Here is a 13,784-nt window from a genome sequence, read left to right on the forward strand (position 1 = left end):
CAATGCGTGTCACATTGTGACGTGACAGCCAATGTGTGTCACATTGTGACGTGACAGCAAGTGTGTGTCACATTGTGACGTGACAGCAAGTGTGTCATATTGTGACGTGACAAAAAGTGTGTTACATTGTGCCGTGAAACTGTGTCACAATGTGCCGTGGCACTTACTGTGTGTCGCATTGTGCCGTGGCATTTACTGTGTCACGAAACATTGGCTAATACCGTGAGCAGTGATGTGCCTCCTAGAACTGTCGGAGCCGCGGTGCTCACGTTTTACCGCGATTTTGTACTGCGTAATATGCATTCTTTTCATTATACTCGTTGTGTAACATAACAAGATGAGCCGATCGTGACTTGATGTTTACCGTAACACTCGTGTATCGTGACACAATGTCAGCGTGCTTCTTAGTTGTGTAGCTTTTGTTATTATGTTTGTATGTGTACATATCACGTGAAAAAGTTGAGCGTCGCATTACAGCAGGGTGCATATGACCGAGCATATGACTGGATCGACTGTTAAGCTATATTACATCCGGGTACGGAATTCATCCGGTTATTATTTGTTTAAGTCTTCGATGTTAAGGTAACTGGTCGAAAATCCGAAATAAAACCAATGTAGAGAGATACTTTAGGGAGTTTTCGTGATGATCGTATCTGTTCTATTTCGATTAGAATTTTCGTGATGATCGTATCTATTCTATTTCTATTAGAATTTTCGTGATGATCGTATGTGTTCTATTTCTATTGTTACCTCAATTGCCACGCGACGCAATCACTTCACCTGAACGCTCAGCGTGGACAGCTTTCTCTCTCACAGAAAGTGAAGCGAATATTCCGTTGTTTGTACGAACCGTACGACCTTCAACTTTCCACGCTCTTTTGTGCTATTCCTACGCTGTTGGGATTTTGATAGATCCATTGTTTATTTCATCGCTGTAAAGTAATTATAAAAGTTACTAGATTCTTATAATAACGATAAATTGGGGCAGTGGTTTCATGATGATAATAAATGAGTTGCTTGCATTTGCTTGTGGTTGTAATTGTTAAGTATATTAGCATGTCGATTAACGCAGTCTCATTTGTATTAAAATGTTTGTTAGGCTCAATGTCGGTGGTGGTGGTGATGGTGATGGTGGTGGTGGTGACGGAGTGAGCCGTGGTGGTGATGCCGGCAGCAGTGACGATGGTGGTGACGGAGTGAGCCGTGGTGGTGATGCCGGCAGCAGTGACGATGGTGGTGACGGAGTGAGCCGTGGTGGTGATGCCGGCAGCAGTGACGATGGTGGTGACGGAGTGAGCCGTGGTGGTGATGCCGGCAGCAGTGACGATGGTGGTGACGGAGTGAGCCGTGGTGGTGATGCCGGCAGCAGTGACGATGGTGGTGACGGAGTGAGCCGTGGTGGTGATGCCGGCAGCAGTGACGATGGTGGTGACGGAGTGAGCCGTGGTGGTGATGCCGGCAGCAGTGACGATGGTGGTGACGGAGTGAGCCGTGGTGGTGATGCCGGCAGCAGTGACGATGGTGGTGACGGAGTGAGCCGTGGTGGTGATGCCGGCAGCAGTGACGATGGTGGTGACGGAGTGAGCCGTGGTGGTGATGCCGGCAGCAGTGACGATGGTGGTCAGCATTCAGGTCATGACCCACTTAGCGTCGTGAGCTGCAGCTGCCCCTGCCGTGCCCAGCCTGCGACCGTGGCCACTGCTGTGCATTGCTGCACCATATTCGTGCTACATACTCGTCAACATACGCACCATACCTGAGCAACATACTCGAGCACCATACTTGTGCAACATAATCGTTTAAACATACTCCTGCTACATACTCGTGCAACATACGCACCTTACTCGAGCACCATACTCCAGCACCATACTCGAGCACCATACTCTTGCAACATACTCCAGCAACATACTCGAGCAACATTATCGTTTAAACATACTCCTGCTACATACTCGTTAAACATACGCATCATACTCGAGCAACATATTCGTGCAACATACTCGGTATATATACTCTGGCACCATACCCAGCTGGGAAGCCACTGTGGTGCCTTTATAGTGTTTTATAGATGTACTATAATGATTAAATCATCAATATAATATAGCTACTCATTGCGTTCGTTATTCTTTTGAATAATTATACAAATTAAACACTTACATGTTTGACACTCGGTATTAATTACATATTCTTCTTTCCAACATTCCAATTTAATATTTGAACAATCTCACTTAACCAAGCGAAATTGAAAGATAAGTGTTCAAAATATACGCTTATATCTAATTTAATTGCATCGCTGTAAATATCACTTTCTTGCGGAAAGAAATACTGGCTACATTATCGCTAAATGCGTTGTAATGTCACTTTAAATGCAATAATGTCGAATTGTTAAGACGCGTGAGTGTGCATTTTAAACTATTAGTCATTAAAGAAGTGCATGTTCTTATCACCATGGAGACTCGCCCACCTGTCAGCGTATCACAATGCGATGAGGAAGCGTCAGCTTATTGAACCTCACACTCGCTTCGAATAGTTCACTTAGATGTTCACACTCGCTTCAAATAGTTCACTTAGACGTTCACACTCGCTTCGAATAGTTCACTTAGACGTTCACACTCGCTTCGAATAGTTCACTTAGACGTTCACACTCGCTTCAAATAGTTCACTTAGACGTTCACACTGGCTTCGAATAGTTCACTTAGACGTTCACACTCGCTTCGAATAGTTCACTTAGACGGTCACACTCGCTTCGAATAGTTCACTTTTCACACACAGAACCAATAGTTTGGTACTTCAGATCTCGTATATCTCCTCCGAAGTCAACACTGTAATTCTAATCTAAAGCGACTCTACAGTTGCTTATTGAACCTCGCGCTCGGTTCGAATATTTCGCTTTGCATCTTTATAATTCCTTTGATCGCTGTAAACTTGCATGGTTCAAATGCCTGCCTAGAATATTAGTGCTCTGAACTATTAATTTGCAAGAATATTTGTTCGTGGTGTAGTGAGTGTTATTACTTTGATGTGTTCAGTATGTTAGTATGTGGAAACACCTACCGTATTGATGATAGTCAAATTGCAGTTGCTGATGAAGTTATTAGATAAAACTGTGTATGGATTTCGAATTAGATGAAGGCGACGTCCTTCACTTGCATAGTACCGTATATATATATTATGTGCGTCTTTACTTAAGCAACTATACTATGATATTCCGTCATTATAATGGTATTATCGGTTTGAATCGGGCATAAATAAAGCTTTGAGAGCTTAAAATTTAGTGTTTAAGTTATAACGCAGATGTTGCCGTTTCATTCGTGTGGATTTGTCGTGTGTACGACGTACAAGTTTTTTTGTGATCCACGTGCGCTCATTTATTACAGTCACATCTTCATCATTTGCTTTTATGTCTTCGTTACAGATCCAAGCAATTGCCTCCAAGCGTTGTTCTACTTTTGGTACTAGATATATACCTGAGTTTCCTGAGAACACCGGAAAGCAATTAAGACATTGATAAGAGAATATCGCTGCTAGCATCAATTGTGTACATTGTGTCGCGGTGGTGTGGAGGTGTTGGTGGTTTAGTAGTAGGAGTGCTCGATGCTTTAACTCTGTCGTGTCGCCCTCTGCTGCCATGTTCAACGCACGCGTTTTCATTTCTTTAAAACAACGGCTGATTTTCCTCTGCAATCTCAAGATATTTCCGACCTAAACGATTCGATTCTGTGTTATATGCATAGCTCCCTCATCGGCCCCTCGTGTAAGACCCTTTATCGCTGACTCCTATGATGACTATGCTATCGAACAAACAGGGGTTTCGATTCCCCCGACAGACAAACGGTGTGCCACTTAATCCTGCTATTTCTGATCTTGGATATTCATCTTATATGCGTTTTGAGGAGAGTCCGTCACGCTTCGGTCTTATCTCACCCATGGATCCGAACGCTTATGGGACTAGCCGTGGTGCGGGCAGACGCAACATCTTGGAAGCGGCTCTTGGAGGATATCATCTGTACGACGTTTCTAAAAGTGAATACGTTCGTAAAAACGCCATTGCTCGACAGAAAAATTCGCCGTCTAATGTTCAAGATCGTGGAGGTACACGCGAATTCACAAGCGGCAATTCAGGTGATTGGTTCACAGCTTCAACTTCTCACCTGAAACCTGAGAATGAGACACTGGTTGAGCCCTGTCTTCCTGCTAATTGTCTAGAAGACCTCATTGATTTGGACGAGTCGACTGACCCTAAACTCTTGGTTAAATCTCACGTTCTAAATGTTGCAGAAGATACCTCGATGAATTTTGTATATGGCATGGCTGCTGAAACTGAAGATGTAAGCTCATTAAAACAGCTCGACCATGCGGCATGTAAGGAAAAGGACAAAGATGTCCTGGAATTTAGTTCGGCCTTGAGTGAAATAATGAAACTTTATTCCGAAGAGGAAGATGATCTTCCTCCTACTAGTCTACCTCAACAACTAGAAAACGCTTACGCTCTCAGTTCAACTCCGGGTGCGAGTAATGAGAAAGTAATCGACAAAACCTGTTCCCTGGAACCGATCAATTCTGGCAGTGATATTGATGAGTTTATCAGGCATTTTGAAGCGAACATTGAGTGTGAAGACCAGTACGAGGTGAAACAATTTGATGACAAAAAGAAACCCGAGTGTACGAGATCTGTAGACGAACGATGTGTTCGTGCAAATACCAACGATGCAATCGTCGAGTTGGATGAAAGCAACAGCAGTGATGCATGCGAGCAGACCGCTACGAAGTATGTTGAAATCAACATCTGCAGCGATGATTCTTCCTCCGCCAACTTGCAGCCTGACGACGCTAAGATAAAGGAAGAAGTCAGCTGGTTTGAAGCGCTCGTCGGTAGTGATGAGTAAGTCTGTCATTTGATTCTTTATCATCGTCTTTTATTTTACATTTCATCGTCTTTATTTTGAATTTTTATCATGCGCATTCTAGATGCCGTGTAATAGGTTGATTGTTCTTATTTTTTGTAACTTGATTAGATTTTAATTATTATGACATATGTTAACCCATTCGTTTGGATTTAACTAGATATTAATTTATTTTTATTACGACGTTATGGTTTTAAAGAATGGTGGTGGGGACGTACGATATGATGAACTTATATTATGGTAGTGATGGTCATAATGGTGTCGAGCTAGGAAAATCGTTGAGACATCTCATTTACATGAATCACTGAAGAGATGTTGATGTAGACTTGGTAAGGACGAAGAGTTTAACTGTTATGTATTGATGTCGATGGTTGCGTTTGGTGATGGAAATGATGATGGCGAAGAAACTGTGATGGGCAGCAACGTTCCTTAGCAGCTATGTGTCGTATAGTGTCTTGCTATACGTGTCATAACCACATACCATCGCGGAACCCATAAATGCTACACGTTTTGTAACTCTGCAGGGCGGCGTCGCCGTAATTTGTGCTGCAAATCCTTGACGTTTTATAAAGTTTCGTGCTGTAACATCGTAACAATTTATGTATATTTTGTGGTGTAATATCGTAACGTGCAAGCACAGTTTGTGCTGTAACATCGTAACATTCGTGGCTGCAACTCCTCAAGACTCTGTATTGCGCTGTCACGTCGTAATGTGTGCTCACATTAGATGCTTGAACACTGCAACGAAATAAACGTGAACAGCGTAATGTGTAATTAAGTAATTAGTGTGTTTTTAGAGTAAGAGAGTTTAGAGTCGTCGTCTACTAACTTTGATTCGGCTTCAAATTATAATAATTTTTTAACCATAATTTAACAATCTAAATAATCTAAATTTAAATTATACTTGTTTCCTACTCATCCTTGAATAGTCGATCAAGGATCTAACTATAGTAACTACTACGCCACATAACTGCTGCTCTCATTCACCGTTTCCTAATGTCATGTATCCTACCTTTTAAATTTCAAGCATAGGCATATGAGGTTGGTATGTAGCATAAAATGTTAATAATTTTCATTTATGCTATTGCTTTGTGAGCTTAGGATGGAATGGTTTGAAAATATTCGTATCTTGTAGTGAGCATTATATAATTATTTTATGCCTACTAAAAGCCAACCAGTTGGATCATGATGTATAGCGGCATATCATGTTGAATGCATTGAGGAAAGGAACGTTTGCTGGTTCTGTGAGTAATGAATGAATGAATGATGACGAGGTATCACCTCCCCCTAAGCCATGAACTATATCGATATGGTGAATTTGCTTTGCGCTCTCTTTGCTTTTAAATTCCTTGCTAACAGTCTTGGTGTTTAGTTCTGTGCTACTAAGCTTTGTGTACACCCAACCCAGTGTGCTATTGTCTTCAGAAGCATCGAAAAGTTTTGTCTTCAATCATATCGTTCGATCCCTCAACTCTTTGTTAGCCGCCTTAAAAGTAATTAGTATGTACACGAGCATCGCATTTGCATGTTTCGAGACTTGTGATTGTAAAGTCTGGGAAACATCGCATTTCCTGAAACGTGGAAATATTGTGGCATAAAACAATACAATAACACAACGATAACATTGTAAATATAATAACACAACGATAACATTGTAAATATAATAACACAACGATAACATTGTAAATATAATAACACAACGCTTCCTGAAACGGATAAATATTCTAGCATGAAACAATACAATGAAGCAACGCTAACATTGGTAGTATAATAACATAACGCTTACACTGGTAATGCAACACTAGCGCAAACTAACGATGCTGCTGAGGGAGGAGGAAGGCAATCAGTGTGCGTAGCCTGGGCTGCGTTTGGGTTATTGAGTTCCTAGCGCTGCCATGTGGGTCAGGGGGTTAGCTGCGGCTACCTGCTGCACCTGCTGCTGCTACCTGCAGCACCTGCTGCTGCTGCTGCTACATGCAGCACCTGCTGCTGCTACCTGCAGCACCTGCTGCGGGAGTTTGTTTCATACCACACGGCTGCTGTAGAACTACTTATCTGACCACAGCAAGGGTGTGAAATTCTTCCGGGTGGTATTGCAGTAGGTGGTTACGAAAGTTTTTGTCTGTAATCTCAAGTATATTTGACTAGGTTGGTGTGGTGGACGTTTGAAGCCTGCTACGGTGCCACTGATATTAATAGGGGATCTACGGGCGCGTATCCAGGATGCTTATCGTATATTGCCAGAACCTGAGAAGTTTATTTTTAGTGGGAGGAAAGGAAGGGATTGGAGGAAGCGGAGGAAAAGATTGGATAAAAATAAGAAATTTAATTTCGTTATTGGTACATATAATTTATTTGAAAGAGAGTAAATAGTTTTAGATGTTTTGAAACTTGAGTAAAATGGGAGTCATATCTTCTATGCAAAAATATTGGTTTGAGGAGGTTCACATTTAATAAGAATAAAAAAGCTTTGTTATTATTATTATTACCGGAACTAGACATCACGTATTTGGTATAAGAGGATTTCAGAATTGCAGGAATTATCAATCCCATGCAACTCGATCTGAGCTAACCTGCCAGTATTATTTATATGTCGGCGAAAGACGCTGGACATGTGATGTTGAGCACAAATCGCGATAATGTCGTTGATTTGATGTAGTTTATCAGCTATAGTAAGACTGGCTTTGTTTATAGTAGGTACTTTAATTATCTAAAAATTTTAAATAATTACGTATCTAACTAGGAATTGTCTAAACTGATAATGAAGATTTTCTTCGAAACGTTTTCAATGAAGACCGGTTGAATTTACTTGGTGTTTTCTTTGCTTTTAGAGTATTGGTGAACTTTTGATTTTAGAGACCAATGATGGATGTGATGTCTCGCTCCTTCATATGGCTTTCCGAGTCTGTGGTCACGGCTGTATATGCACTTCAGAGACTGTTTGGATGAAGCGCCATTACCCGTAGGAAACGCCAGAATACGGTTGATTTATATCAGTTATTTACTTTTTTCCAAATCACTCGAGTACTACCCTATAAGTCCTGCATTTTGATGAACCATGGGTGCTCAATCAACTCTGGATCGCGTTAATTAGCGACGTCCGTACATCGATTCAACAACGTACGACGCAAACGGAGACTTTCAGGTTGAATATTCACTGTTTGAATGAAGAAGGAAAACCTCAACTTTTTCATTTATAAATGTTAATTTTGAATATGGGCGATCAATGCTTTGACCTCGGGACGTTGACTCTAAAATGGCTCTGGCATTAAATGTTGACGGTCATAAGTCCACGACACAGCGTTGAAGTCGCGAATCGTGCTAAAACTACAAAATTTATGAATTTTTTATTTATGTTGTTTTTTATTTCTTCGTTTAGTTTGTTGAAGAAATAGCGCGAATTAAGATAGAGTTAAATTAAAATCATGTGTCGGAACTTTTATTCCATTTTTATTCGGTAAACCCCGTCTTGAAATATAATTCTGAGACTATATGTTATACCATTATTTATTTTAAAAGCGTAAACGATCATTTTAATGTAACGAATTTCTTACATTTTTGACGGCCTGACTGGACAATAAGAATTTAAGTATCCAGCAATGCTCATATTTTTTTAATATCGTAAACGCGCTTTCTTATTAAACGAATTTTTTCCATTTTTGAATCCTGACTTGACTTGACTTGCTGTTATCTTGTTTACGTGCAGGAGTTTGTTCACTTGACAATAAGAATTTACGTATCCAGCAATGCTGATGCTGTTCTCTTGTTTACGTGCAGGAGTTTGTTCAGAGAGACCGAGTGTGACAAGTCATGGACGATGATGAACACTTCAACGACCTCTCAACAGCAGCAGCCACAGCAGCAGCAGCAGCAACAGCTCAAGAAGAGGCGTAAGACTGGAGGTGCTCTCTCGCCAGACACTGCCAGGCAGCTGCAGCAGCAGCAACATTTCCAGCTGTAAGTTTTTTTATACAACTCTAACATAACTTGTGTTAGAGTTGTGTTATGTGTTAGTCGAACATTGAATTGTGTTCAGTTCTCTGTCAAGCTACTGCATGTTAACTTAATTTATGTTGAGTTCTAATTAAGCTGAGTAGTGGCATTTCCAGCTGTAAGTTTTTATACAACTCTAACATAACTTGTGTTAGAGTTGTGTTATGTGTTAGTGTGTTATGTGTTAGTCGAACATAAAATTGTGTTCTGTTCTCTTTCAAGCTAGTACTGCATGTTAACTTAACTTATGTCAAGTTCTAAGCTGAGTAGCGGCACTTCCAGCTTTTTTATTGTATCTCGCATCAAATAAATAAATATAACATTTACTCTCATCAAATATTATGTTATGTATGCACATTTTGTCTGTAAGTTGCGACGTTAACGTAAAAATAATTTCAAATTGATTGACCAGCAATTTCCGCTCAAAGTTGATATGTTGAAGCCTATAAAGTTTTGAACTATATTATTTGTCTTCATATGACAATGGCAATTTTGATTACGCATTAGGTGCACCTAACGTCAGAACCTGTTGCGCAGCAGTAGCATGAGGTGCACCTAACGTCAGAACCTGTTGCGCAGCAGTAGCATGAGGCGCACCTAACGTCAGAACCTGTTGCGCAGCAGTAGCATGAGGCGCACCTAACGTCAGAACCTATTGCGCAGCAGTAGCATGAAGCGCACCTTAAGACAGAACCTAGCGCTCCTAGTGTTCGAGTTGCTCCTAATGAACCTGTTGCTTAGCGAGAGGATGGGATGCGCACAATTATAGCTTTTGCTACATGGCAAGAAGATAAAGTGTGCGCATTAATGGCGCTTTACTCGTACCCAGTGCATGGAGTGAGCGCACTCATTGCACCTGTTGCACCCTCTTAGGACAAGGCACCTGTTGCGTATCGGCCGGCTACTGTATTAAAGTCGTCCGCACCTCTGCCGTATATCTGATGCGTCGCTCTGTCCAGCCGTTCTCATTGCGAGCAGCATTTCACCGCTTTTTTTCACCCCTTATTGCCTTTCTTTTAAATTTACATAAGGCGGAAACGCTTGGTATTTGATAGTGTATTGCGTCATTTAGGAAGCGTCAGAATAGCCATCAATTATTTGTCAATGCTGCCTTGCATCCCGCATTCAAGTGGATTTCCCTTATAGTTCTCCAATTTTAATTGTATCTACGGAGCGGTTCTCTGCTATAAGAAGCGCTAAACCGCTCCGGCTCAGGAGCAGAAGCGGTTGCCTCCCAGTAGTCCTGCCAGCATTTTAAAAACATTTAGATATATGGATATATTTTTCAACAATAAATGTCATATGTATGCAAATTTGTTTAAATTACCTTATAATAACCAAATGTTTTTTCTCGTTAATCATTAATCCGCGTGTCTGGAGCGTCGGTGGAGGTGTTGGGGGGTGAGGGGGAGGCGGTGGGTGGCGGTGTAGTGGGTCACTTTGTCTCGTCTAGAAATTGAATAGTTTGTACAGTTATTATCCATGATAGTATGTCTCGTATCGTTTATATCTATTTCGTAACGTTTCATAATATCCTAGAAGCCAATTTTAAAATCCGGGACACAACTTGTGTTCCGATTTATATTCCTGATTATTTTTCTATATCACATTATTTTTCTCTTGAAATCTCTTCTAGTCGTTTCGCTTTATTTCGAGACAATTATTCCGAGTGCGCATGTGTCTCAATATCTATGTTAACACGTTTACTCCGAAGTGGTACATATGCGTACCACGAAATGTATTTCTCCAGGACGTAGTGGTACATAATTCAGGTTGCCTAAAATCAGCCATATCCGGGAACAAAAAAGGCCAAAAAAGGCCGATAACTCAATATATACTATATTTGTAGGTTCCGCTATAATAATTCCATTTATTTTCTTTTTGCAGTATTTAAACTTTAATTAGGAAGCACCCCTATCATAAATTTTAGCCGGCCAACGCAATTGTGAAAAACTAAATCACGGAAATTGTCCGGAAAAAATGACCGTCTGGCAATCCTGTTTAAGAACAGTACAAAAAATGAAATAATAGTACAAGATGAAGCAATCGGAGTCAATAGTGTTAAGCTCTCATTTTCATTTTCCATTCTCCCTTTTGTGCAAAACAATTCTGTTTCTCTCGTACCGCCCTACATAACATGCATGCAGCGACTACTATGATGATCGAATCTTGCACAGTTTTATTGCAGGTCAAATCCATGTTAATCATTCATTCATTCAATAATCATTATTATTGTTTGTGTTTCCAGGAGCAAGTCCCTGAACGAGAGGCGGCGACGGGAGCAAGAGAATTTATACATTGAGGAACTAGCGGACATCCTTCAGAGCAGCGTCCTAGCGCCCGATATGACCGCTCTGTCGGTCAAACCCGACAAGTGCGCCATCCTTCATCATACTGTCAAAAAGGTCGGTTATTTCCTTGTCACCAGATGCATTGTAGGCCAAAAATATCGACAGCTCATTTGTTTAACTTTATTTATGTGAATTTGTGGGCACTTTGAGTCATACAAGTTAGGAACCATTGGGTCAGAAAGGTCGGTTATTTCCATGTCACCAGATGCATTATAGGCCAAATATATTGACGGCCCATTTGTTTAACTTTATTTATGTGAATTTGTGTGCACTTTGGGTCATACTAGTGGGGAACAATTGTGTCAAAAAGGTCGGTTGTTTCCTTGTTACCAGATGCATTTTAGGCCGAATATATTGAGGGCCCATTTGGTCGACTTTATTTCTGTGAATTTGTGTTCACTTTGAGTCATACAAGTTGGGAACAATTGGGTCAAAAAGGTCGGTTGTTTCCTTGTCACCAGATTCATTATAGGTCGAAAATATCGACAGCCCATTTGTTTAACTTTATTTCTATGAATTTGTGTGCACTTTGAGTCATACTATAGTGGGAAACAATTGGGTCTAAAAGGTCGGTTGTTTCCTTGTCATCTGATGCATTATAGGTCGAAAATATCGACAGCCCATTTGTTTAACTTTATTTCTGTGAATTTGTGTGCACTTTGGGTCATAAAAGTTGGGAATAATTGGGTTCAAATAGGTGGTTAATTTATCAGCAAGTTTAACCCTTGGTAAGCGTCTGATAGTATAAACGTCACATGCCGTCATGGTGTTAAGAAGAATGTTAATTATTCAACTTTTGTAGGTATGCAATCTGGCACCAAAACGCCGTGTGAAATACGCGTTGAATTTCTTCCTAAATTGACGCTCATTCTTATTCCAATCGGTGCTACAGCCTCCAAAAAATTTTATCATTCGTCGGTGTAGCTGGAAACAGGACATTCAACCCTCATCATATACATATTGATTATTCGCTTCATGTTTCCTCCGACCGTTCTAAAGATCACCGATCTCCTTTAAAGTCCTCCTGCTGATGTGATGAAACAAATGAGGGCGCTGAGTTCCTCGTGCCATCATTTGGGCAAAGTGATGACAAGCCGTTGAATTCTTTATTTCTATATTGATGTCACCTGCATGTTTTCTCATCTCCGTGCTTTGGTATTATCATAAGCACCATTTATAAGTCAATATTTTACCGACGAACCGAGTCTTTCATTAGCTAAGTAATTGTCTTCCTTATGTTGTACACAGGTTACTGAACCTGGCTCTCTGAAATAAACAAAATTCTAATATCCTATGGAAATATATTCTTATATTGCCCCTCGCTCAGCGTGGGGTCGTTAACCCTCGGATGTGGTGCACTCTTTCACCTCCCATCAGATTTTCGACCACTTTTTAACCGTTCACATCACCCACAAGCATTCCTGAATTTTGCGACTGCCCGTATGTTTCGATCATTATTTGTTGGTTTTGTAGCGACTTTTCTCCATTGGCGTAATTGGAGCTGTGCAATAGCTAGCTGCGTCCACGATACTAATCGTTACTTGTTTTTCTGTATTTATTATTCGTATGCTCACTATTTGCCACTCATTCTTAGATCTTATACGACGGGTATCTTATAACGTATTTGGGGCCTGTACAAAGCAAGGTTCAACAAATTTGGTGTGGCCCATAATTATATAGGTATATATATTTTAGCTAAAATGTCAGTAAGATCTGATTAATTTTACCTCGATGTAAACTCGTTTGTGCTAGCGAATCCTTGAAATGAAAACGTAGTCGGGTATCATTTTAGCTGAAAAAATAAAGATTTTTCTCGTGGATCCTGCGCTTAGTTGCGCGACATACGAATGGCAGTTGGTAGCGGACTGGAAGATGTACACACATGGCTCGGGGTGCGCTCTAAACCACGATATTATTACCTCTTTTGTTAAAATACCGTATCGTTCATCAGAAGAAAGAGTGCATTATATGTTCGTAGGGAGACGTTAAAAAAATTATATGGAACATTATCGATGTTTGTTGCCAAATTCTGTCATTGTTTATGTTATGTACACGGTTGAACACTCATTCTGAAAACGCTTTCTAATTGATCGTAACCGCCGTTGATCGGTGGTTTCCATCAATAAAAATTTGACCTCGAGAACAGCCATTTGCTCAGTGTAGTATGTTTTTTCGGTTTAGGTGTAAAGAAGTCCCTCGATTGTTTCGTACGTTCCGCCTTTGGTGGTATTTGTTTCGTACGTTCCGCCTTTGGTGGAGAACGACTTAGCGAGCTGCTGTTTGGTGCTCATGTCTGTTGGAGGCGCCGTGAGAACGACTTAGCGAGCTGCTGTTTGGTGCTCATGTCTGTTGGGGGTGCAGTGTTGCTATCTATGTTTAGAATAATTTGTCAATAATTTTCCTTTTGTTCTTATATACTACAACGAAGGACGTTTTTGTTCTGGTTACAATGATAGGAGTTTCTTCTATCCATTACAAAAGATAATGCTGTTTAAATAAAAGATAATATTGCAGTAAAATGAGACGTATTGATCTACTG

At 40.6% G+C, this 13,784-nt stretch overlaps 2 protein-coding genes across 2 annotated transcripts in view; one reads left to right on the forward strand and one right to left on the reverse strand.

Annotated features, from left to right (window-relative positions):
- Window positions 1–889: 889 nt before the first annotated feature.
- On the reverse strand, window positions 890–1,628 carry LOC108681186 (predicted GPI-anchored protein 54). Its single transcript, XM_018170190.1, has 2 exons — window positions 1,069–1,628; window positions 890–932 (listed from the first exon to the last, which is right to left on the reverse strand). Exons 1-2 carry the CDS (start codon window positions 1,626–1,628, stop codon window positions 890–892), a joined length of 603 nt encoding a protein of 200 aa, XP_018025679.1.
- Window positions 1,629–3,878: 2,250 nt separating this feature from the next.
- Window positions 3,879–13,784, forward strand: part of LOC108681187 (nuclear receptor coactivator 2) — a 54,017-nt gene continuing 44,111 nt past the window's right edge. The window contains exons 1-3 of the mRNA XM_047881073.1: window positions 3,879–4,879; window positions 8,679–8,858; window positions 11,143–11,299. Of these exons, the coding sequence (XP_047737029.1) occupies window positions 3,879–4,879; window positions 8,679–8,858; window positions 11,143–11,299 (1,338 nt within the window). The remainder of the gene's footprint in view (window positions 4,880–8,678; window positions 8,859–11,142; window positions 11,300–13,784) is intronic.

The sequence above is a fragment of the Hyalella azteca genome, unplaced genomic scaffold (genome assembly GCF_000764305.2).
Source record: "Hyalella azteca isolate HAZT.00-mixed unplaced genomic scaffold, Hazt_2.0.2 contig6969, whole genome shotgun sequence".
NCBI lineage: Eukaryota > Metazoa > Arthropoda > Malacostraca > Amphipoda > Hyalellidae > Hyalella > Hyalella azteca.